This window comes from Cherax quadricarinatus, chromosome 1, assembly GCF_038502225.1.
Source record: "Cherax quadricarinatus isolate ZL_2023a chromosome 1, ASM3850222v1, whole genome shotgun sequence".
Classification (NCBI taxonomy): domain Eukaryota; kingdom Metazoa; phylum Arthropoda; class Malacostraca; order Decapoda; family Parastacidae; genus Cherax; species Cherax quadricarinatus.
Window position 1 is genome coordinate 74,696,426 of NC_091292.1, and position 25,484 is coordinate 74,721,909.

Genomic DNA, 25,484 nt, shown 5'->3' on the forward strand with positions numbered 1-25,484 from the left:
CACACATACCACATAGATGTATTCTCTCATATCTAGGCCCAAATGTACCACTCACAGTTTATCACAGTGAGCTGAGCTCATGGCGTAGATCTACGGTTTGGACCCTGAACGTAAAGCCGTAGATCTACGGGACGGACCCTGAAAGGGTTAATACAATAAAATAACTTTTTATGCAGTATCTTTGCAAAAAAAAAAAAAAATAAACAAACCGGCTGTATCCTACCAAGGCAGGGTGGCCCAAAAAGAAAAAACAAAACTTTCTCTTTTTAAATTTAGTAATTTATACAGGCATTTTAGTCACCTCTTACAACACGCATGGCTTACGGAAGAAGAATTATGTTCCACTTCCCCAAGGAGATAAGAGCAAATAAACAAGAACAAGAACTAGAAAAAAATAGAAGAAAACTCAGAGGGGTGTGTATATATATGCTTGTACATGTGTAGTGTGACCTAAGTGTAAGTACAAGTAGCAAGACGTACCTGAAATCTTGCACGTTTACGAGACAAAAAAGACACCAGCAATCCTACCATCATGTAAAACAATTACAGGCTTTCGTTTTATACTCACTTGGCAGGACGGTAGTACAGTGGACCCCTGCCTTACGATATAAATCCGTTCCTGAGAGCTCATCGTAAGCCGAAATTATCGTAAGGCGAATTAATTTTCCCCATAAGAAATAAGGGAAATCAAATTAATCCGTGGAAGACATTCCAAACTATGAAAAAAAAAAAATTTTACCACATGAAATATTAATTTTAATAAGAACATTAGAAAGAAGGAACACTGCAACAGGCCTACTGACCCATGTGGAGCAGGTCCATGTCCCCTCCCAGATTAGACCAATGACCCACCCAGTCTGATCATCTCCACTCAAGGATGGAGCACTGCACTAGACCCAGCAGCACAAGTTAGTCAGGTCCAACTCACACCCACCCACACCCACTCATGTATTTATCTAACCTATTTTTAAAACTACACAACATTTTAGCCTGAATAACTGTACTCGGGAGTTTGTTCCACTCATCCACAACTCTATTACCAAACCAGTGCTTTCCTATATCCTTTCTGAATCTGAATTTTTCCAACTTGAAACCATTGCTGCAAGTCCTGTCTTGGCTGGAAATTTTCAGCACGCTATTTACATCCCCTTTATTTATTCCTGTTTTCCATTTATACACCTCGATCATATCCCCCCTAATTCTACACCTTTCGAGAGAGTGCAGATTCAGGGCCCTTAGTCTATCCTCATAGGGAAGATTTCTGATACATGGGATCATCTTTGTCATCCTCCTCTATACGTTTTCCAGAGCATTTATATCCATTCTGTAATATGGTGACCAGAACTAAGCAGCATAGTCTAAATGAGGCCTAACCAAGGATATATAGAGTTGAAGAACAACCTGAGGACTTCTATTATTTATACTTCTAGATATGAAGCCAAGAATTCTGTTAGCTTTATTGCGAACACTAATGCACTGTTGTCTTGGTTTTAAATTACTGCTAACCAGAACTCCTAAATCCTTATCGCAATCAGTAGTATTAAGATCTACATTATTTAGTTTATATGTGGCATGGTTATTTACCTGTCCAACATTTAGAACTTTGCATTTGTCAATATTAAACTGCATCTGCCACTTCTCCGACCATTGCATCAGTCTATTCAAATCATCCTGGAGTGCTCTAGTGTCCTCATTAGAATGAATTGGACAGTCTATTTTGGTGTCATCAGCAAATTTACATATGTCGCTATTTATTCCCTCATCTATGTCGTTTATGTAAATTGTGAACAACAACGGGCCCAACACTGATCCCTGAGGAACACCGCTTGTGACGTGCCCCCATTCTGATTTCTCCACATTTATGCAAACTCTCTGCTGTCTATTTGTCAGCCATGCCTCTACCCAGGAAAAAATTTCTCCTCATATTCCGTGTGCCTTAAGTTTCCTCAGTAGCCTCTGGTGTGGAACTCTATCGAAAGCCTTACTGAAGTCCATATACACAATATCATATTCATTACCATGATCTACCTCCTCAAACACCTTAGTGAAAAAAGTTAGTAAATTTGTAAGACAGGAACGCCCCTTTGTAAAACCGTGTTGAGATTCATTAATCAATCTGTGCCTGTCAAGATGGCTACGAATTGCTTCGGCAATTATTGATTCCATAAATTTTCCCACTATGGAGGTAAGGCTTATTGGTCTATAGTTCAAAGCCAAGGACCTGTCACCTGCCTTGTAAATAGGTATTACATTTGCCATTTTCCACTTATCAGGCACTATGTCAGTTTGTAGTGATATGTTTAAAAGATTAGCCAAAGGTATTCTAAGTTCCTCTTTACATTCCTTTAACACCCTTGCTAATACACACAAACTGAAGAAGACATGCACAATTACTACTCTACCAAGAATAGAATACATGACACATGCCTTTATTGAAGATCTGGTGATGATTGATAGGATGGGAGGAGGGGAGAGTGTGGAAATTATTGTTTAGAAGGGGAATCCCCTTCCATTAGGACTTGAGGTAGCAAGTCCTTTTCCAGGGTTACTTCCCTTCTTTTAATGCCACTAGGACCAGCCTGAGAGTCACTGGACCTCTGTCACACAAAAAATCTGTCCATAGAGGTCCGTACCTCCCGTTCCTTTAAGATTTGCCTAAAATGGGCCACAACATTGTCATTGTAATAGTCAACAGCACAGCTTGCAATAGCTGTGTTAGGGTGATTTTCATCCATAAAGGTTTGCACTTCAACCCACTTTGCACACATTTCCTTAATCTTTGAAGTAGGCACAATGGATTCCACAACTGGCATGGGCTTCTCAGAGTTAGCTCCAAACCCTTCAAAATCTTTCTTAATTTCCATACTAATTCTCACCCTTTTTACCACAGGGTTGGCACTAGAAGCTTTCTTGGGGCCTATGGTAACTTATTTTGCAGTTACAAGCACAAAAAATACTGGGATAAGGTGAAATGTACCGAATGTATGCGACCGCACTGGCTGGCTTGTAAACACTGGTGCTGAAGCCACACGTGGGACGCGTCCCAGACGAATCACATAAGGAGAGTTTTTTAGCACGAGGCGAGGCAAAATTTTTGCTTTAAAATGTATCGTATGGCGGATATAACATAACGCAATGCCATTGTAAGGCAGGGGTCCACTGTACCTCCCTGGGCAGCTGCTGTCTACCAACCTACTACTCAAGTTCTCATATTATTATAGCTAAATAAAAAAAAATAGCTTCATTAAACAACATGAGAAATATATATATAGTAGATAATTAGGTACTTAATACAATAAAATAACCTATTATGCAGTATCTTTGCAAAAAAAAAAAATTATTAAATAATATTTTTTGATGCTTTGTTCCATTTACTAAACTTGGAAAACTGGAGATATGAAAATGTCCCACCTCAAAATTTAAAATGTACATAAGATAAAGAAATCTGTTCAAAAATGAACATAAAAAATAAAATGGGATAATTAACCCTTAAACGGTCCAAACGTATATATATGTTTTTTCAACTTCTGAAAGTATGTAAAAAAATATAGATCTTTTTTATTTTACATTTGAAAATGTGTAAAAAAACTTTAATCTACATTATTTTTTTTTGTTACATTTGAAAATATGAAAAAAAAAGTAGATCTACTTTTGTAGCACTACGAATTTGAACGTCGATCTGTTTGGACCATTTAAGGGTTAATATTAGTAGAAAAAAATTACAATATTTTTGGTCACCTTGCCTGACCATATCCCTGTTATAATACAACTACAAACTTCTCCATTTAGAATACCTGTAACTCCTAAACCCAATCTTAACACCCTAGGATTTGACCCCTTCAGGGCATATCTGGGTGAAGATGAAATTGTGTCTTTGGAAAATCTACCTTCCAGTGCAATTGATGATGCAATCAGGTCCCTGCACAATCGAATAATTGAAGCTACCAATGCAACTTGCCAATTAGCTTCCACAAAGATATACCAACAATATAAACCTACTAGAGAAATTAGAGACACTTTAAGAAATTATCAAGCAGAATGTCGAAGGCATCTTCAAACGCGACAACCACCAGCAGCTACACTGCACCGATTAAGGCACGAATTAATTAACATGATTAGTCAACACAAACGAGACATATGGAAATTTCTAGTTCTTCAAGCTAATCAATATAAACGTGAACCAGCAAAATTTTGGAGTAAGATCCGACAACTTTTAGGGGCAAAGCACAAGGCTCCTAACTACCTAGTTCATACCTTCACTGATGAGGATGATGAAGATGTTGAAATTAAACTTGACGATCCACAGGACCAGGCTAATTTGATGGGTGATGTATGGGAGAAAATTCTCTCTCACAATAACAGTCGTCAATTTAATAATAATCAGTATCAGCTAGTAAATGAATGGAGAGATGAGAACTTGGATGATCTACAACCACTACCTACCATCGATACTTCAACTCTTGAAGATACCCACCCGCTTACTAGACCTATTACATTACTAGAGATAAGTCAGGTTATTGGAAGAATGAGAAATAGAGCCCCTGGCCTCTCTGGAATAACAATGAAACAAATAAAGTACCTACCTAGAAATTGCAAACAGTCCTTGGTAAATATCTTTAATGCCATCTTGGCCTCAGGACATTTTCCAGTTGTTTTTAAGACTGCTAGAATGATCTTTCTTGCTAAGCCCAATAAAGACATACACCAACCTGGGAACTATAGACCTATATCTTTACTTGAAGTCACTGGAAAAGTTCTTGAGAAAGTCATTTCCAACAGATTGAATTACTATATGGAGTTTAATCACTTGTTTACTGAAAAACAATTTGGCTTTAGAACACATAGAGGTACCAATCATGCAATAAATGTTATTTTTGACACTGTAGCAAGTCTAAAACAGCAGGGCAATCTTGCCTTAATTGCCACCAGAGATGTTCATAAAGCTTTTGATAGCTTATGGCATGATGGCCTTATATACAAACTCATTGACCTACCAGACCATAACTGGACTTTTCTCAGAGTAATTTATAATTTCTTAACTCAAAGAAAAATCATTCCCACCTTTCATGGCAAGTCGACAGAACCTTTTATACCGACGGCTGGTGTCCCACAAGGTTCTTGTCTCAGTCCACTTCTGTTTAACATTTATGTGAATGACCTTCCTCAACCAGAGTTTAATGACACAATTGTGACACAGTTTGCAGATGATGTTATTCATGTCGTCTCATCAACTCCAGTAACAGGAAAATACAAGTATGAGAGAGTCATAGAAAAAATGAATATTGAACTTCGTCGAACATCTAATTGGGAGAAGAAATGGAGAATTACGACTAATCCTGACAAGGTCCTTGTTAGCACGATAGGATGTTTTGCATCAACCATCGAAGATAAAGGGGGTATCTCCATCAGAGGTACACCTGTAGCCATTAGAAACCCTAACAAGATCTTGGGATATGAAATAGACAGGCTGCTCCACTCAACATCTCATGTAACTAAAAAGATCAACACAGCCAAAGCCGGTCTTAGCAGACTCTTTCGATTCAATCAAGCCCCTCAACATGTCAAAAAACATCTGTATAAAATGACAATAAGACCTATACTTGAATACCCTTGTGTCCCAATGTCATTAACAACAAAGACCAACATGCTACGGTTACAAAGGGTCCAGAATAGAGCTCTTCGCTTTATTACCGATACCAGGAGGAGAGACAGAGTTAAAATGGCAGATTTACATACACAACAAGATATCACTGCCATAAATGTACGCCTTGACACCCTAAAAAAGAAACAACTTTATACAATGCAAGAACTATACATGCCAGATAGAGAACATCCTATACAAGTGATAAATACCACCGATTACACCATCAATACTCCGCCTCACAGGACTCAAAGAATGACTCTCCCACAGAGGGTTCGTCGTTTTATTCATAAAGATGATTACCCTCGACCCATGATTTTGAGCAACTTACCTGACGAAGAAGATTGGATACTACCAGAACCCTTCTATGTATACTGAGAAAATCATCGCCCCCAATTAGGGAGACATCTTAAATAACTTTTTAATGTAAAATTATGCTATTGACTATTGTTGGACACCACCATTAAGAAGCTATTGTCACGAGCTCATAAACTGGCCAGAAAATATTGCCTTTCTTGTTGTATAAATATCCGTTGTGCAATCGCGAAAAAAAAAAAAAAAAAAAAAAAAAAAAAAAAAAAAAAAAAAAAAAAAAAAAAAAAAAGCAATTGCAACTTGTATAACTACAACCAATTCAGAGTCATGTACCTATATACCTATTATATTTATGTGACTCTGATGGGTTAGTATTATACCCCTTAAAGAATATCTTATCAATTCAAATACACTTTTTAAATTACACCAAAGTGGTTGGGCCACTTACCTTTTATATCCTACCTCTCCCCCCTTCCAACCCTTTTCCAATATTTCCATCCTTACCCATCCTTCTTCCTTCCCCATCTTACCAAAAAGCTCTGGTCATTAGAACTAGAACTAGGTCACCTTGCCTCTGTGAGAGATAACCAATGTGTTCAAAAAAAAAAAAAATACAATATAAGGCAAGGAAAAAGCTCTCTAGTTTCTTACTTGTAAACATCTCTCTGCTGCAGAATCAGCTTGACTAGACAATTTGCCACAGTATTCACGTAACCTGCACAGTGTTTCTGCCATTTCACTTTTCACAATGTCTGAAAATAAAACATTTTAACATTAGTGTTATAAAAATTCTTCATAGTTCTTGATTTTGGTTTTTCCTTAGCATACCTGAAAAGTGGCTACCACCAGCTGTCTCCCACCAATTACACTCGCCATCATTCATTCATAATAACTACCCTGACAGAAATGCGTGGGGACCACAAGTCAACAGATTGAGCTGCAACATTTCCACTCCTTAAGACAGTTTAAGGTTTAATATTAGCTACCAAATTGTTAAATTTAGCATTTACCTGCAGATATGAGATGAGAGAGTAATAAGGCTTCCTCATATTCTTGATATTTGCCAATCTGATCTTGAAGGGGACTGTACACTGCTTGTACAGCTATCCTTTGAGCTTGGAAATACGCTTGATCCCCTGTGTAACAATTCAGAATATAAGATACGAAGTCACATATATGTGAATATCTATTTATCTCCCACACTTCAATGACTTCTTTCCTTTAGGAACAACCATACAAGTCACCTCGTGAGGGTATAAAAAGTAAATGAAGGGGAACATACAACTGATAAAGAATTCCATACCACTACTTTATAAAACTGTAAATGTGCAAAAAGATGCCCTCAAAATTAAATAAAACAGCTTTATTACTTTTATATTTCTTTGGGATACTTTTTCTGCTATCTGGCTTTTGCTTCTACAATCAGGTTTTCATACCTATCACATAGTTTTTTCCTTACCCTTTATATTTTTAACACTAACATCTAAAGTAGTTTTTTCCTTTACCATCTGTATTTATCACCATACATTCTGGCACTGCAAAAGCCATTTTCATTTAAGCCCTAATCCTCTTGCGTGGATGTTGTGCAAATGATAAGAAAGAGATGATTGTGGATGTTATGAATGAGAAGAAGCTGGATGTCCTGGCTTTAAGTGAAACAAAGCTGAAGGGGGTGAGAGAATTTCAATGGAGAGCAATAAATGGGATTAGGTCAGTGGTTTCAAATAGAGTTAGAGCTAAAGAAGGAGTAGCAATAATGTTGAAGGATAAGCTATGGCAGGAAAAGAGGGACTACAAATGTATAAATTCAAGGATTATGTGGAGTAAAATAAAGATTGAATGTGAAAAGTGGGTTATAGTAAGTGTGTATGCACCTGGAGAAGAGAGAAGTGTAGAGGAGAGAGAGAGATTCTGGGAAATGTTGAGTGAATGCGTGGGGAGTTTTGAATCAAGTGTGAGAGTAATGGTGGTTGGGGATTTCAATGCTAAAGTGGGTAAAAATGTTATAGAGGGAGCAGTAGGCAAATTTGGGGTGCCAGGGGTAAATGTAGATGGGGAGCCTTTAATTGAGCTATGTGTAGAAAGAAATTTGGTAATGAGTAATACATATTTTATGAAAAAGAGGATAAATAAATATACAAGGTATGATGTAGCACGTAATGAAAGTAGTTTGTTAGATTATGTATTGGTGGATAAAAGGTTGATGGGTAGGCTCCAGGATGTACATGTTTATAGAGGGGCAATTGATATATCGGATCATTATTGTGTTGTAGCTACAGTTAGAGTAAGAGGTAGATGGGAAAAGAGGAAGGTGGCAAAAACAAGTAAGAGGGAGGTGAAAGTGTATAAACTAAGGGAGGAGGAAGTTCGGGCGAGATATAAGCGACTATTGGCAGAAAGGTGGGCTAGTGCAAAGATGAGTAGTGGGAGGGTTGAAGAGGGTTGGAATAGTTTTAAAAATGCAGTATTAGAATGTGGGGCAGAAGTTTGTGCTTATAGGAGGGTGGGGGGCAGGAGGAAAGAGGAGTGATTGGTGGAATGATGAAGTAAAGGGTGTGATAAGAGAGAAAAAGGTAGCTTACGAGAAGTTTTTACAAAGCAGAAGTGTTATAAGAAGAGCAGAGTATATGGAGAGTAAAAGAAAGGTGAAGAGAGTGGTGAGAGAGTGCAAAAGGAGAGCAGATGATAAAGTGGGAGAGGCACTGTCAAGAAATTTTAATGAAAATAAGAAAAAATTTTGGAGTGAGTTAAACAAGTTAAGAAAGCCTAGGGAAAGTATGGATTTGTCAGTTAAAAACAGAGTAGGGGAGTTAGTAGATGGGGAGAGGGAGGTATTAGGTAGATGGCAAGAATATTTTGAGGAACTTATAAATGTTGAGGAAGAAAGGGAGGCGGTAATTTCATGCATTGGCCAGGGAGGTATACCATCTTTTAGGAGTGAAGAAGAGCAGAATGTAAGTGTGGTGGAGGTACGTGAGGCATTACGTAGAATGAAAGGGGGTAAAGCAGTTGGAACTGATGGGATCATGACAGAAATGTTAAAAGCAGGGGGGGATATAGTGTTGGAGTGGTTGGTACTTTTGTTTAATAAATGTATGAAAGAGGGGAAGGTACCTAGGGATTGGCAGAGAGCATGTATAATTCCTTTATATAAAGGGAAAGGGGACAAAAGAGATAGTAAAAATTATAGAGGAATAAGTTTACTGAGTATACCAGGAAAAGTATACGGTAGGGTTATAATTGAAAGAATAAGAGGTAAGACAGAATGTAGGATTGCAGATGAGCAGGGAGGCTTCAGAGTGGGTAGGGGATGTGTAGATCAAGTGTTTACATTGAAGCATATATGTGAACAGTATTTAGATAAAGGTAGGGAAGTTTTTATTGCATTTATGGATTTAGAAAAGGCATATGATAGAGTGGATAGAGGAGCAATGTGGCAGATGTTGCAAGTATATGGAATAGGTGGTAAGTTACTAAATACTGTAAAGAGCTTTTATGAGGATAGTGAGGCTCAGGTTAGGGTGTGTAGAAGAGAGGGAGAATACTTCCCGGTAAAAGTAGGTCTTAGACAGGGATGTGTAATGTCACCATGGTTGTTTAATATATTTATAGATGGGGTTGTAAAAGAAGTAAATGCTAGGGTGTTCGGGAGAGGGGTGGGATTAAATTATGGGGAATCAAATTCAAAATGGGAATTGACACAGTTACTTTTTGCTGATGATACTGTGCTTATGGGAGATTCTAAAGAAAAATTGCAAAGGTTAGTGGATGAGTTTGAGAATGTGTGTAAAGGTAGAAAGTTGAAAGTGAACATAGAAAAGAGTAAGGTGATGAGGGTATCAAATGATTTAGATAAAGAAAAATTGGATATCAAATTGGGGAGGAGGAGTATGGAAGAAGTGAATGTTTTCAGATACTTGGGAGTTGACGTGTCGGCGGATGGATTTATGAAGGATGAGGTTAATCATAGAATTGATGAGGGAAAAAAGGTGAGTGGTGCGTTGAGGTATATGTGGAGTCAAAAAACGTTATCTATGGAGGCAAAGAAGGGAATGTATGAAAGTATAGTAGTACCAACACTCTTATATGGATGTGAAGCTTGGGTGGTAAATGCAGCAGCGAGGAGACGGTTGGAGGCAGTGGAGATGTCCTGTCTAAGGGCAATGTGTGGTGTAAATATTATGCAGAAAATTCGGAGTGTGGAAATTAGGAGAAGGTGTGGAGTTAATAAAACCATTAGTCAGAGGGCAGAAGAGGGGTTGTTGAGGTGGTTTGGTCATTTAGAGAGAATGGATCAAAGTAGAATGACATGGAAAGCATATAAATCTATAGGGGAAGGAAGGAGGGGTAGGGGTCATCCTCCAAAGGGTTGGAAAGAGCGGGTAAAGGAGGTTTTGTGGGCTAGGGGCTTGGACTTCCAGCAAGCGTGCATGAGCGTGTTAGATAGGAGTGAATGGAGGCGAATGATACTTGGGACCTGACGATCTGTTGGAGTGTGAGCAAGGTAATATTTAGTGAAGGGATTCAGGGAAACCGGTTATATTCATATAGTCGGACTTGAGTCCTGGAAATGGGAAGTACAATGCCTGCACTTTAAAGGAGGGGTTTGGGATATTGGCAGTTTGGAGGGATATGTTGTGTATCTTTATACGTATATGCATCTAAGCTGTTGTATTCTGAGCACCTCTGCAAAAGCAGTGATAATGTGTGAGTGTGGTGAAAGTGTTGAATGATGATAAAAGTATTTTCTTTTTGGGGATTTTCTTTCTTTTTTGGGTCACCCTGCCTCGGTGGGAGACAGCCGACTTGTTGAAAAAAAAAAAATGTATTACTTATTACCAAATTTCTTTCTACACATAGCTCAATTAAAGGCTCCCCATTTACATTTACCCCTGGCACCCCAAATTTACCTACTACTCCCTCCATAACATTTTTACCCACTTTAGCATTGAAATCCCCAACCACCATTACTCTCACACTTGATTCAAAACTCCCCATGCATTCACTCAACATTTCCCAAAATCTCTCTCTCTCCTCTACACTTCTCTCTTCTCCAGGTGCATACACGCTTACTATAACCCACTTTTCACATCCAATCTTTATTTTACTCCACATAATCCTTGAATTAATACATTTGTAGTCCCTCTTTTCCTGCCATAGCTTATCCTTCAACATTATTGCTACTCCTTCTTTAGCTCTAACTCTATTTGAAACCCCTGACCTAATCCCATTTATTCCCCTCCATTGAAACTCTCCCACCCCCTTCAGCTTTGTTTCACTTAAAGCCAGGACATCCAGTTTCTTCTCATTCATAACATCCACACTCATCTCTTTCTTATAAGAACATAAGAAAAGGAGGAACACTGCAGGAGGCCTGCTGGCCCATACTAGGCAGGTCCTTTACAATTCATCCCACTAACAAAACATTTGCCCAACCCAATTTTCAATGCCACCCAAGAAATAAGCTCTGATGTGAAAGTCCCACTCAAATCCAACCCCTCCCACTCATGTACTTATCCAACCTAGATTTGAAACTACCCAAAGTCCCAGCCTCAATAACCCAACTAGGTAGACTGTTCCACTCATCAACTACCCTATTTCCAAACCAATACTTTCCTATGTCCTTTCTAAATCTAAACTTACCTAATTTAAATCCATTACTGCGCGTTCTCTCTTGGAGAGACATCCTCAAGACCTTATTAATATCCCCTTTATTTATACCTATCTTCCACTTATACACTTCGATCAGGTCTCCCCTCATTCTTCGTCTAACAAGTGAATGTAACTTAAGAGTCTTCAATCTTTCTTCATAAGGAAGATTTCTGATGCTATGTATTAATTTAGTCATCCTACGCTGAATGTTTTCTAACGAATTTATGTCCATTTTGTAATACGGAGACCAGAACTGAGCTGCATAATCTAGGTGAGGCCTTACTAATGATGTATAAAGCTGCAGTATGACCTCTGGACTTCTGTTGCTTACACTTCTTGATATAAATCCCAGTAATCTATTTGCCTTATTACGTACGCTTAGGCATTGCTGTCTTGGTTTAAGGTTGCTGCTCACCATAACCCCCAAGTCCTTTTCGCAATCTGTATGGCTAAGTTCTACATCATTTAATTTATAAGTACTAGTGTTATGGGCACTCCCAAGCCTCAGAACCTTGCATTTATCTACATTGAACTGCATCTGCCACTTTTCTGACCAAGAATAGAGTTTGTTTAAATCCTCCTGAAGTTCCCTAACATCTACGTTTGAATCAATTATCCTACCTATCTTTGTGTCATCGGCGAATTTGCTCATATCACTAGTAATTCCCTCATCAAGATCATTGATATATATTATAAACAACAACGGGCCCAAGACTGATCCCTGTGGAACGCCACTTGTTACAGATCCCCACTCGGATTTAACCCCATTTATGGACACTCTCTGCTTCCTGTCAGTGAGCCATGACTCGATCCACGAGAGCACTTTTCCCCCAATGCCATGAGCTGCCACTTTCTTTAACAGTCTATGGTGCGGAACTCTATCAAAAGCCTTACTAAAATCTAAGTAAATAATATCAAATTCTTTATTGTGGTCAACAGCCTCAAAAGCTTTACTGAAGAAAGTTAATAAATTAGTTAGACAAGACCGGCCTCTTGTGAATCCATGCTGAGTATCATTAATCAAGCTATGCTTATCGAGATGGCTTCTTATAATCTCAGCTATAATTGACTCTAGTAATTTGCCTACAATTGAGGTCAGGCTTATTGGGCGGTAATTTGACGGTAACGACTTGTCCCCTGTTTTAAAAATAGGAGTTACATTAGCCATCTTCCACATATCAGACACTACACCTGTTTGAAGAGATAAATTAAAAATATTAGTTAATGGTTCACAGAGTTCCATTTTGCATTCCTTAAGAACCCTTGAAAAAACCTCATCAGGACCTGGCGACTTATTTTGCTTCAGTCTGTCTATCTGCCTCACAACCATCTCACTAGTGACTGTGATGTTACATAATTTATCTTCTTCTAGCCCACTGTAAAAATTAATTACTGGAATATTGTTAGTGTCTTCCTGTGTAAAAACTGAGAGAAAATAATTATTTAAAATCAAGCACATTTCATTCTCTTTGTCAGTAAGGTGCCCATAGTTATTTTTAAGGGGACCTATCTTATCTCTAACTTTTGTTCTATAGACCTGGAAAAAACTTTTTGGGTTAGTTTTAGAATCCCTAGCAACTTTAATTTCATAGTCCCTTTTAGCTTTTCTTATCCCCTTTTTAATGTCCCTCTTAATGTCAATATACTGATTCATAAGATGACCCTCACCTCTTTTGATACGCCTATAAATTCCTATAATTCCTTATCATTTGCACAACATCCACGCACATTCAGACTTCCCACTTTGACAATTTTCTTCTTCTTATTCTTATTCTTCTTCTGGTGGCCTGGTGGAGGCTCTGGTGGCCTGGTGGTTAACGCTCTCGCTTCACACGGTGAGGGCCTGGGTTCGATTCCCAGCCAGAGTAGAAACACTGGACGTGTTTCTTTCCACCTGATGTCTATGTTCCCCATCAGTAAAATGGGTACCTGGGTGTTAGTCGACTGGTGTGGGTCGCATCCTGGGACACTGACCTAAGGAGGCCTGGTCACAGACCGGGCCGCGGGGGCGTTGACCCCCGGAACTCACTCCAGATAAACTCCAGATAAACTCCAGATATTCATTTTCTTCTTATTTTTATTATACATATTATTATTATTATTATTATTATTATTATTATTATTATTATTATTATTATTATTATTATTATTATTATTATTATTATTATTATTATATAAATTATTTGCAATTTTCATTCACACAAAAAATATAAGATTTACTGTTATTCCTTACTGCAATAATTGTATAAATGTCTACCCATTCACGACTGCATATTGGAATGGACAGTGACGTAATTTGTTTACACTGAAACAGCCAAGTAATGGACCATTTCTCCTAGGATGAGCTCAATTTCAAGGCACTTTTTGTCATGAAAGCAATCAAAATCATATCTATTTCTGTAATATATCTTCCATTCTATCAAATGAGACCAAAAAAACGAGAATACAACCAAAACAACCATACGAAAATACCACTAAGGGGTGGCTAATTGCTGAGAAGTGAGCTCCATTATTTATGCTAAGATTTCTTTCATTATTATGATTATTATTATTATTATTATTATTATCAATGTTATTGTATAAATAATTTGTAATTTTTATTCACACAAAAAATATAAGATTTACTGTGACGTCATTTGTTTACACTGAAACAGCCAAGCAGTGGACCATTTCTCCTAGGTTGAGCTCAATTTCAAGGTACCTTTCGTCGTGAAAGCAATCAAAATCATATCTATTTCTGTAATTTATCTTCCATTCTATTAAATGAGACCAAAAAAAAACAAGAATACAACCATAAAAACCATTCGAAATTACCACTAAGGGGTGGCTAATTGCTGAGAAGTGAACTCCATTATTTATGCTTAGATTTCTTTCGTTTTTGGTGTACATTAAGAAGCATCTTTCCATCATACATTGCCAAAGTTTCAATAAGATAGTCCAACAAACAAATGAGATACAATTCCCGAGACCATGAGCAAGAGCCCCTCACCAGTGTCAAGGAACCTGCCTTGTGGTCTGCTCGCTTGTGGAAATTTTGCTTAAGTATGGAAGCAAAAAATCGACCCATCGACTGCTCATATTTGAAAAAACTCACACGTGGACACGCTCGCAAGTAGAGGTTCCACTGTATTATGCAGAAAATTCGGAGTGTGGAAATTAGGAGAAGGTGTGGAGTTAATAAAAGTATTAGTCAGAGGGTTGGAGAGGGGTTGTTGAGGTGGTTTGGTCATTTAGAGAGAATGGATCAAAGTAGAATGACATGGAGAGCGTATAAATCTGTAGGGGAAGGAAGGCGGGGTAGGGGTCGTCCTCGAAAGAGTTGGAGGGAGGGAGTAAAGGAGGTTTTGTGGGCGAGGGGCTTCGACTTCCAGCAAGCGTGCATGAGCATGTTAGATAGGAGTGAATGGAGACAAATGGTATTTGGGACCTGACATGCTGTTGGAGTGTGAGCAGGGTAATATTTAGTGAAGGGATTCAGGGAAACAGGTTATTTTATATAGCCGGACTTGAGTCCTGGAAATGGGAAGTACAATGCCTGCACTTTAAAGGAGGGGTTTGGGATATTGGCAGTTTGGAGGGATATGTTGTGTATCTTTATACGTATATACTTCTAAACTGTTGTATTCTGAGCACCTCTACAAAAACAGTGATTATGTGTGAGTGAGGTGAAAGTGTTGAATGATGATGAAAAAGTATTTTCTTTTTGGGGATTTTCTTTCTTTCTGGGTCACCCTGCCTCGGTGGGAGATGGCCGACTTGTTAAAAAAAAAAAAAAACTTACAAATGATAATTTAGTATCAATATTCATAAAAATATTTCACATAACATGCCATCATGCTCCGACACATCTTTAAGACAATCTTCAATTATTAAAATCGGATATCTCTATCTTATTTCTATAATTTCTCTCATGCAAGCAAAGCATTATGCCTGCACAATGGGCATCTTCAGTTGAATATAGCCAAATATAGCACTAGAGACAGTTCTGAGATGATGAATCTGTCAGCCTCGGTAAGAGGTGGTTATTCCCTTAAACCTCAGGTCAGTTCCTCATGCTTGAGGGACTAACCACCATCTACCATCTCCAGCATGATATTCTCCTGCATTCAACTGAAAAAGCATATTGTGTAGACAAAACATTTTGGCAGGAAATATACCTAAGTGTTTCACATGCAAGTTATTCATTAACTTGTCAGTATTGTATACCATCACTAATATATCTTATTTCCATTTGAATGCAGGGAAGCACCAATCTTATAATACTGAATGCTCTTAAAATTCAAGTCAAGGCCCTCTCTAATTATTCAGAAATATTTTAGCAACCTGTCCTTGTCAATAACACAGTATTTAACATTCCTCTAGCCAGCACTTTTGGAGTGGACAAAGTCTGAAGGTCAAGGTCTTACATCAGCACTTTCCTGAACATTTAAAGAACAGATCCAAACAAAAGATTTTTTTAACATGCTGGCTTTCTCCCACCGAGGCAGAATGACCCAAAAAGGAAACGCTATCACCATCTTGCCAGAAGCGCGCAAATACAACAGTTTAGATGTCGATCTCAACAGTAAATATCCCAAATCCCTCCTTTAAAGTGCAGGGACTGTACTTCCCATGTCAGGACTCAAATATATGAAAATCTACTGGGAAATCCATGAAAAAAAGTTGAAAAAGGTTACAGCATAATTACTTGTACACAAATAAGCAAAATGTATTACAGCATTTGACAATTTCACTGTCTCCCATGAAATAAATGTTTTTTGGCCAATGTGTTGAGGTATCTGTGGAGACAAAGAACGTTATCCATGGAGGCAAAGAAGGGAATGTATGAAAGTATAGTGGTACCAACTCTCTTATATGGGTGTGAAGCTTGGGTTGTAAGTGCTGCAGCGAGGAGGCAGTTGGAGGCAGTGGAGATGTCCTGTCTAAGGGCAATGTGTGACGTAAATATTATGCAGAGAGTTCATAATGTGGAAATTAGGAGAAGGTGTGGAGTTACTAAAAGTATTAGTCAGAGGGCTGAGGTGGTTTGGTCATTTAGAGAACGGAACAAAGTAGAATGACTTGGGGAAGGAAGGCAGGGTAGAGGTCATGCCCAAAAAGGTTAAAGGGAGGGGGTAAAAGAGGTTTTGTGGGCAAGCGGTTGGACTTTCAGCAAGTGTGCATGAGTGTGTTAGATAGGAATGAATGGAGATGAATGGTTTTTGGGACCTGATGAGCTGTTGGAATGTGAACAGGGTAATATTTTGTGAAGGGATTCAGGGAAACCGGTTAGCCGGCCTTGAGTCTTGGAAATGGGAAGTACAATGCCTGCACTTTAAAGGAGGGGTTTAGGATACTGGCAGTTTAGAGGGACGTCTAAACTGTCATATCTGGGATCCTCTGCAAAGACAGTGATTATGTATGAGTGATGGTGAAAGTGTTGAATGATGATTAAAGTTTTTTTTCTTTCTTTTTGGGTTTTTCTTTATTTTTGGGTCACCCTCAGGTATGCTGTGATTGTTAAATTTTGGTCTAAACATGAGAGAATGGGTCTGCATGATGGGTATGCACAGTATAAAACAAATTCCTGCCCTCACTCCAAGTGAAGGAAATATTCATTATGGGCAAATTCCTAGGAAAAGATATGGAGGTCCCCTATCCACTCAAGCCTTTTTTTTATGAATTTTTACAAGGTATGCTTCAATTACTGTGATGGCCTAAACAATATCCAATAATTTTTGGTTAGATTTTATCAACAGAGAAATCAGGTAAAACATTGATTTTTTGTGCAAAAGATAAATTTATAATCAAGGGCAAGTTTTATACAGAAGCCTGGAGATGTAATTAATGAAGAGGAAAGGTTGAATCAGTGATTGGAATGCCTACAGTGTTTATTTTGAACTATTTTAAAACTGGAGTTCATTGAATTGTGTAAAATTATACAAATTACTAATTTTTGGGTACATTATAGAGTAGTCCTGATCGTTGAACAGGCAGTTTCTTGAATTCAACCGACAGAAATGGTAGCCATACCAATGAAATAGTCAACAACTGGGTCAGTTTAAACAATGAAATTGGTCTATTTTAGGCTAATTCCATGCCAAAAAGAGATTTTATTTTTTTATTATCACACTGGCCGATTCCCACCAAGGCAGGGTGGCCCGAAAAAGAAAAACTTTCACCATCATTCACTCCATCACTGTCTTGCCAGAAGGGTGCTTTACACTACAGTTTTTAAACTGCAACATTAACACCCCTCCTTCAGAGTGCAGGCACTGTACTTCCCATCTCCAGGACTCAAGTCCTGCCTGCCAGTTTCCCTGAACCCCTTCATAAATGTTACTTTGCTCACACTCCAACAGCACGTCAAGTATTAAAAACCATTTGTCTCCATTCACTCCTATCAAACATGCTCACGCATGCCTGCTGGAAGTCCAAGCCCCTAGCACACAAGACCTCCTTTAACCCCTCCCTCCAACCTTTCCTAGGCCGACCCCTACCCCGCCTTCCTTCCACTACAGACTGATACACTCTTGAAGTCACTCTGTTTCGCTCCATTCTCTCTACATGTCCGAACCACCTCAACAACCCTTCCTCAGCCCTCTGGACAACAGTTTTGGTAATCCCGCACCTCCTCCTAACTTCCAAACTACGAATTCTCTGCATTACATTCACACCACACATTGCCCTCAGACATGACATCTCCACTGCCTCCAGCCTTCTCCTCGCTGCAACATTCATCACCCATGCTTCACACCCATATAAGAGCATTGGTAAAACTGTACTCTCATACATTCCCCTCTTTGCCTCCAAGGACAAAGTTCTTTGTCTCCACAGACTCCCAAGTGCACCGCTCACCCTTTTCCCCTCATCAATTCTATGATTCACCTCATCTTTCATAGACCCATCTGCTAACACGTCCACTCCCAAATATCTGAATACATTCACCTCCTCCATACTCTCTCCCTCCAATCTGATATCCAATCTTCCATCACCTAATCTTTTTGTTATCCTCATTACCTTACTCTTTCCTGTATTCACTTTTAATTTTCTTCTTTTGCATACCCTACCAAATTCATCCACCAATCTCTGCAGCTTCTCTTCAGAATCTCCCAAGAGCACAGTGTCATCAGCAAAGAGCAACTGTGACAACTCCCACTTTATGTGTGATTCTTTATCTTTTAACTCCACGCCTCTTGCCAAGACCCTTGCATTTACTTCTCTTACAACCCCATCTATAAATATATTAAACAACCACGGTGACATCACACATCCTTGTCTAAGGCCTACTTTTACTGGGAAATAATTTCCCTTTTTCCTACATACTCTAACTTGAGCCTCACTATCCTTGTAAAACCTCTTCACTGCTTTCAGTAACCTACCTCCTACACCATACACCTGCAACATCTGCCACATTGCCCCCCTATCCACCCTGTCATACGCCTTTTCCAAATTCATAAATGCCACAAAGACCTCTTTAGCCTTATCTAAATACTGTTCACTTATATGTTTCACTGTAAACACCTGGTCCACACATCCCCTACCTTTCCTAAAGCCTCCTTGTTCATCTGCTATCCTATTCTCAGTCTTACTCTTAATTCTTTCAATAATAACTCTACCATACACTTTACCAGGTATACTCAACAGACTATTCCCCCTATAATTTTTACTCTCTCTTTTGTCCCCTTTGCCTTTGTACAAAGGAACTATGCATGCTCTCTGCCAATCCCTAGGTACCTTACCCTCTTCCATACATTTATTAAATAATTGCACCAACCACTCCAAAACTATATCTCCACCTGCTTTTAACATTTCTATCTTTATCCCATCAATCCCAGCTGCCTTACTCCCCTTTCATTTTACCTACTGCCTCACGAACTTCCCCCACACTCACAACTGGCTCTTCCTCACTCCTACAAGATGTTATTCCTCCTTGCCCTATACACGAAATCACAGCTTCCCTATCTTCATCAACATTTAACAATTCCTCAAAATATTCCCTCCATCTTCCCAATACCTCTAACTCTCCTATTTTTAACTGACAAATCCATTTGTTCTCTAGGCTTCCTTAACCCTTTCAGGGTCCAAGGCCAAAATCTGAAGTGGTACTCCAGTGTCCAAGAAATTTTGAAAAAAAAAAAAAATAATTTTTTCTTACAGAATTAAAGAGCATATTTTTGTGAAGGTAATAAGACAAAAAAAAAATCTGATCAGTACTTACCGAGATACAGTGCCAAGAAGTTTGTCAAAAATGATGTGGTGGCTGCAACATCGACGAATTCCACACGCGCATTACATTATTTTGTGGTTTTAGTTGTTTTTTTTTCTTTTCCAATTTTTTTCTATTCCTACTAACATTTGGGGCCTGAGAGACCAATACTGTATATAATGTATATATATATATAAACTCACTGTATTGAACACAATAACCGCACTAAAGTTATTATCATATTATTGTTTACCACTGTTGTTTATTACAATAAACATGCACAAATATTGTATAATACTAATGTTCTATCATATATTTACATATTTACAATCACTGGACATGGTTTTAGAACTGCTGGAGCTTGTGGAACTCCTTGAAACAAGGCACCATGCACAGAGGCACCTTACATTCCTCACACATAAACCGAGTGTCTTTGCGTCTTTGTTGCCATCGTTTTGTTTGTGCACAGACAATGCATCTCTTCTGAGCAAATTTCTTCTTAGTTGAAGGAAGCTGTATTATGAAATGATCACCTTCTCTCCTCAAACGCTTGGGTATATCCTGAGGAATTCAAGGACCATGTTGTATAGCAGGTGTTGTTACCTGGTACTTCATTATGAGTTGTCTGACAACAGAAAAACAAAATTCACCATACAGTGGTCTGTTGCCAGTCTTTATTTGGTACATATTATATGCATTGAGCATTGAAATGTCCATGAGATGGAAGAAAAGTTTCATGTACCACTTGTAACTCTTATGAACACAGTCAACAAAACCAATCTGCATGTCACACTTGTCAACCAAGCGCATGTTTTGTGTATAATCAATCACTGACACTGGTTTTCGAATATGTTCATTAGTCACTCGATCAACTTTGCCACTGTCTTGCATTTCATTACGGTGAATGGTTGTCAACAATGTGGCATCTCGTTTGTCATCCCACCGTAATGCCATGATGTCATTGGCAGTAAACACCTGCACGTCATCACCACAAGCACCTGCGTTGAGCCTGGGCATATGTTTACGATTAGAACGCACTGTGCCACACACATCTGTCTTGTTCACTCGCATGAAATCACTGAGTAATGGGCTTGTGTACCAGTTATCGGTATATAATGTATGCCCCTTACCAAGATAAGGTGCCACCATGTTTCTCACTACGTCACTTGAGATACCCAATAACATCTTGGTATCTTTCAATGTTTTACTACCCGTGTATACAACAATATCCAACACCAGGCCACTGTCACAATCACAGAGTACAAACAGTTTTATACCAAAGCGTTTCCTCTTGCTCGGTATATACTGCTTGAATGACAGTCTACCTTTCAACAAAATCAAAGACTCGTCAATTACAAGATTCTTGAATGGATAAAAGTATATGCTGAGCTTTTGTTTGAGATACATGAAAACATTTCTAATCTTGTATAACCTGTCACTTCTGTCAGGCCTGATTTTGTCAGAGAAGTGCAACATACGTAAGAGTAAGATAAACCTGTTCACTGGTAAGATTTCACTGAAGACCGGGGTAGAAATTAGCCAATCTGTGGACCAGTATGCTTTTATATTATGCTTATAGACGTGAGGCATAAGCATTATTGTTGCAAAAAGCAAATACATTTCTGCAACAGTTGTCTCTTTCCACCTGTGTAGTCTTGACTGTGGTGATAAGATCATATTTGCCATGGTGTACTCAAAATACTTATTACTTTCCCTGACAATAATTTCCATCAATGGCTGGTCAAAGAATAATTCAAAGAATTCCAGTTCATTGGCCGTGGTTCCAAGGGGACAAGTAGGTAGAATTCCACTTTGAGAATCATCAAAGTGGTGAGGCTTGGGAACAAAATTGGGATTTTGCTGCCAATCCCACATACGGTTTGCTGGTGGATACTGGACATCATAGGCTGGTTGTGCGGGTGGTTGTGGTTGTGGTGGGCTGGTGGCTGGCGCTCCGCTTTGTCCTTGAACTGACGAGTCAGCAGCGTGGGTCCCAGCGTGGCCTCGTGAGTCACGCGTGGCGGTACCACTACCATCACCACTAACACCATCCACTGATGCCTGTGTTCTATCCATGCCAAGTGTAGCCACATCATCCTCACTATCACTACCTAAAACTGGTGTTGGGCCACGGGATGTACTCTGGGATGTACTCCGGGATGTACTCCGGGATGTACTCCGTCCCCTGGGCACAGCATAGGGTACACTACCCGAGCGCATGCGGCGGCGAACATACCGACGCTTCACTGGTGAATATGATTCCTCACTATCACTACTCGATTGATCGTCGAGCGCAATAAAATCACAGTCCACATCACTATCATCATCATTACTAAAGTCAGAGGCCTGGCCACGCGAAAATATTAGTTTTCTCTTGCGATGAGGAACAACCGACCGTGAGTCACGAGTGCCCACACCAGAGGTAGAATGTTGAGGATTGTCAGGGTTTTCTGCACTATTATCGATATCCTGGTCATTCTTTTTGGTCACTAACTGATCAAAGCCGTAGAATTCGTCTTCATTTCCACTTCCATCAGTGTCAGAACTATCAGATAGGAAGAGGAGAGTCCCAATTTTCCGGGGAGTGAGAGCCGACTTGCGACGAGGCATGGTGAACAAGGGTAACTGAGCCGGCGTTCCCACAATGCTATGCGGGTGCCTAGATTTTTTTGTTTATGGTGCACACTCACCACGCAGACCCGTTCTCTCACATGTAGGCCTATGAGCGTTTTCGCGCTAAATTTGATGGCGCTAGAATTTTGGCATTGATCTACGGTTTGGACACTCAATGTAAAGCCGTTGATCAACGGGACGGACCCTGAAAGGGTTAACTTGTTAATCTCACTCCAAAACTTGTTCTTATTTTCAACAAAATTTGTTGATAACATCTCACCCACTCTCTCATTTGCTCTCTTTTTACATTGCTTCACCACTCTCTTAACCTCTCTCTTTTTCTCCATATACTCTTCCCTCCTTGCATCACTTCTCATATGCTAACTTTTTCTCCCTTACTACTCTTTACATCATCATTCCACCAATCGCTCCTCTTCCCTCCCGCACCCACTTTCCTGTAACCACAAACTTCTACTGAACACTCTAACACTACATTTTTAAACCTACCCCATACCTCTTCGACCCCATTGCCTATGCTCTCATTAGCCCATCTATCCTCCAATAGCTGTTTATATCTTACCCTAACTGCCTCCTCTTTTAGTTCATAAACCTTCATCTCAAAAAGAGATGTGTAAATTATTTGTCTAAAACAGTTGTATCAAGTGCTCACTCCAACTGCATAATTCCACAATTTTTAGGTCACATTTTGCATTTTGTGTGTCATTACCTTCGAAAAAGATTCTCTACCAGGTTAGAATAATTTTTTTCTTAAACTACCTCGTCCTCAAAAGGGTTGGAAAGAGGGGGTAAAGGAAGTTTTGTGGGCGAGGGGCTTGGATTTCCAGCAAGCGTGCATGAGCGTGTTAGATAGGAGTGAATGGAGACGAATGATACTTGGGACCTGACGATCTGTTGGAGTGTGAGCAGGGTAATATTTAGTGAAGGGATTCAGGGAAACCGGTTATTTTCATATAGTCGGACTTGAGTCCTGGAAATGGGAAGTACAATGCCTGCACTTTAAAGGAGGGGTTTGGGATATTGGCAGTTTGGAGGAATATGTTGTGTATCTTTATACGTATATGCTTCTAAACTGTTGTATTCTGAGCACCTCTGCAAAAGCAGTGATAATGTGTGAGTGTGGTGAAAGTGTTGAATGATGATGAATGTATTTTCTTTTTGGGGATTTTCCTTCTTTTTTGGGTCACCCTGCCTCGGTGGGAGGCGGCCGACTTGTTGAAAAAGAAAAAAAAAAAAAACTCACCGAAGGAACTTTTAAATCTGGGGGTCATGATAGTGAAACGGATGAAGTTGCAATAAATTTTCAGTTTTATAATAAACTTCTGTTTTGTATTGCAATACAGCACAAAACTCTATTATACATAAATGAAATGTCAACCCTAATACAGTGGACCCCCGGTTAACGATATTTTTTCACTCCAGAAGTATGTTCAGGTGCCAGTACTGACCGAATTTGTTCCCATAAGAAATATTGTGAAGTAGATTAGTCCACTTCAGACCCCCAAACATACACGTACAAACGCACTTACATAAATACACTTACATAATTGGTCACATTCGGAGGTAATCGTTATGCGGGGGTCCACTGTACATCAATAAATAAGATCAAAATCGAAACAACCAACCAACCAATTTACTTCATATAACAGTGAATTTACATCTACCAACCTGGTTTTGCAGTACCGAGAGTTGCTTCAATATCCCTTAAAAACTGATCACCTGCAGTTTTTACAGATATCAGAAAAGCAAGTGGTTCCTCTTGCTGTTTAGCAGCTGCAGCAATTACCTGGGAAACAGGCGGGTCAAGCGATGTAAAGGTTGATGCCACTAACTGAGAGAGTAAGAGGTTGGCATCTGATCCTTCAAACACATGACTGCACCACCGTACCTGCACAAATACAAACCTCACACTTATGGAAAGTATTAATAAATTTCTACATTTTTTCCATGCCATACACAACAGAAGAAAAATTAACAGTTTTAAAAGAATATCTCAAGACAAAATTTGGTATGCAGTACTTCAATTTCACCACTATCATGTTTTTTTTTATTTTATGAGGTACTCAAAGTAAATCCACAATATTTAAAATATATTTAATTTTGTATAAGAACATAAGAAAGGTGGAACACTGCAGCAGGCCTGATGGCCCATACTAAGCAGGACCTTCACAATCCATCCCACTAACAAAATATTTGTCCAACCCAATTTTCAATGCTATCCAAGAAACAAGCTTTGATTATGTGTGAGTGAGGTGAAAGTGTTGAATGATGATGAAAGTATTTTCTTTTTGGGGATTTTCTTCCTTTTTGGGTCACCCTGCCTCGGTGGGAGACGGCCGACTTGTTAAAAAAAAAAAATTCTATTTACTCATGTGTAAGTCCCACTCAAATCCAACCCCTCTCACCCATGTATTTATGCAACCTAAATTTGAAATTACCCACTAGGTAGACCATTCCACTCATTAACTACCCTATTACCAAATCAGTACTTTCCTATATCCTTTCTAAATCTAAACTTATCTAATACGAATCTATTACTGCAGGCTCTCTCTTGGAGAGATATTCTAAAGACCTTATTTATATCCCCTTTGTTAATACCCATCTTCCACTTATACACTTCGATCATGTCTCCCCTCATTCTTCGTCTTACAAGTGAATATAGTTTAAGGATTTTCAATCTTTCTTCATACGGAAGATTTCTAATGCTATGTATTAATTTAGTCATTCTACGCTGAATGTTTTCTAACAAATTTATATCCTTTCTGTAATATGGAGACCAGAACTGAGCTGTGTAATCTATGTGAGGTCTTACTAATGTTGTATAAATCTATAATATAACTGCTGGACTTCTGTTGCTTACACTTCTTGATATAAATCCTAGTAATCTGTTTGCTTTATTATGTATGCTTAGGCAATGCTGTCCTGGTTTAAGACTGCTGCTTACCATAACCCCTAAGTCCTTTTTTCAATCTGTATGGCTAAGTTCTACATTACTTAACTTATAAGTGCTAGAGTTATGGACACTCCCAAGCTTGAATAGCCTATAAATATTTTTTT

At 38.9% G+C, this 25,484-nt stretch overlaps 1 protein-coding gene across 6 annotated transcripts in view; it reads right to left on the reverse strand.

Annotated features, from left to right (window-relative positions):
• Cog7 (conserved oligomeric Golgi complex subunit 7) overlaps positions 1 to 25,484 on the reverse strand; it is a 144,606-nt gene that overhangs the window by 55,830 nt on the left and 63,292 nt on the right. For all 6 annotated transcript variants that reach the window (XM_070082768.1, XM_070082777.1, XM_070082757.1 and 3 more), the window contains 3 exons: positions 24,096 to 24,315; positions 6,967 to 7,092; positions 6,608 to 6,708 (listed from right to left, as the gene is read on the reverse strand). In XM_070082768.1, the coding sequence (XP_069938869.1) occupies positions 6,608 to 6,708; positions 6,967 to 7,092; positions 24,096 to 24,315 (447 nt within the window). The remainder of the gene's footprint in view (positions 1 to 6,607; positions 6,709 to 6,966; positions 7,093 to 24,095; positions 24,316 to 25,484) is intronic.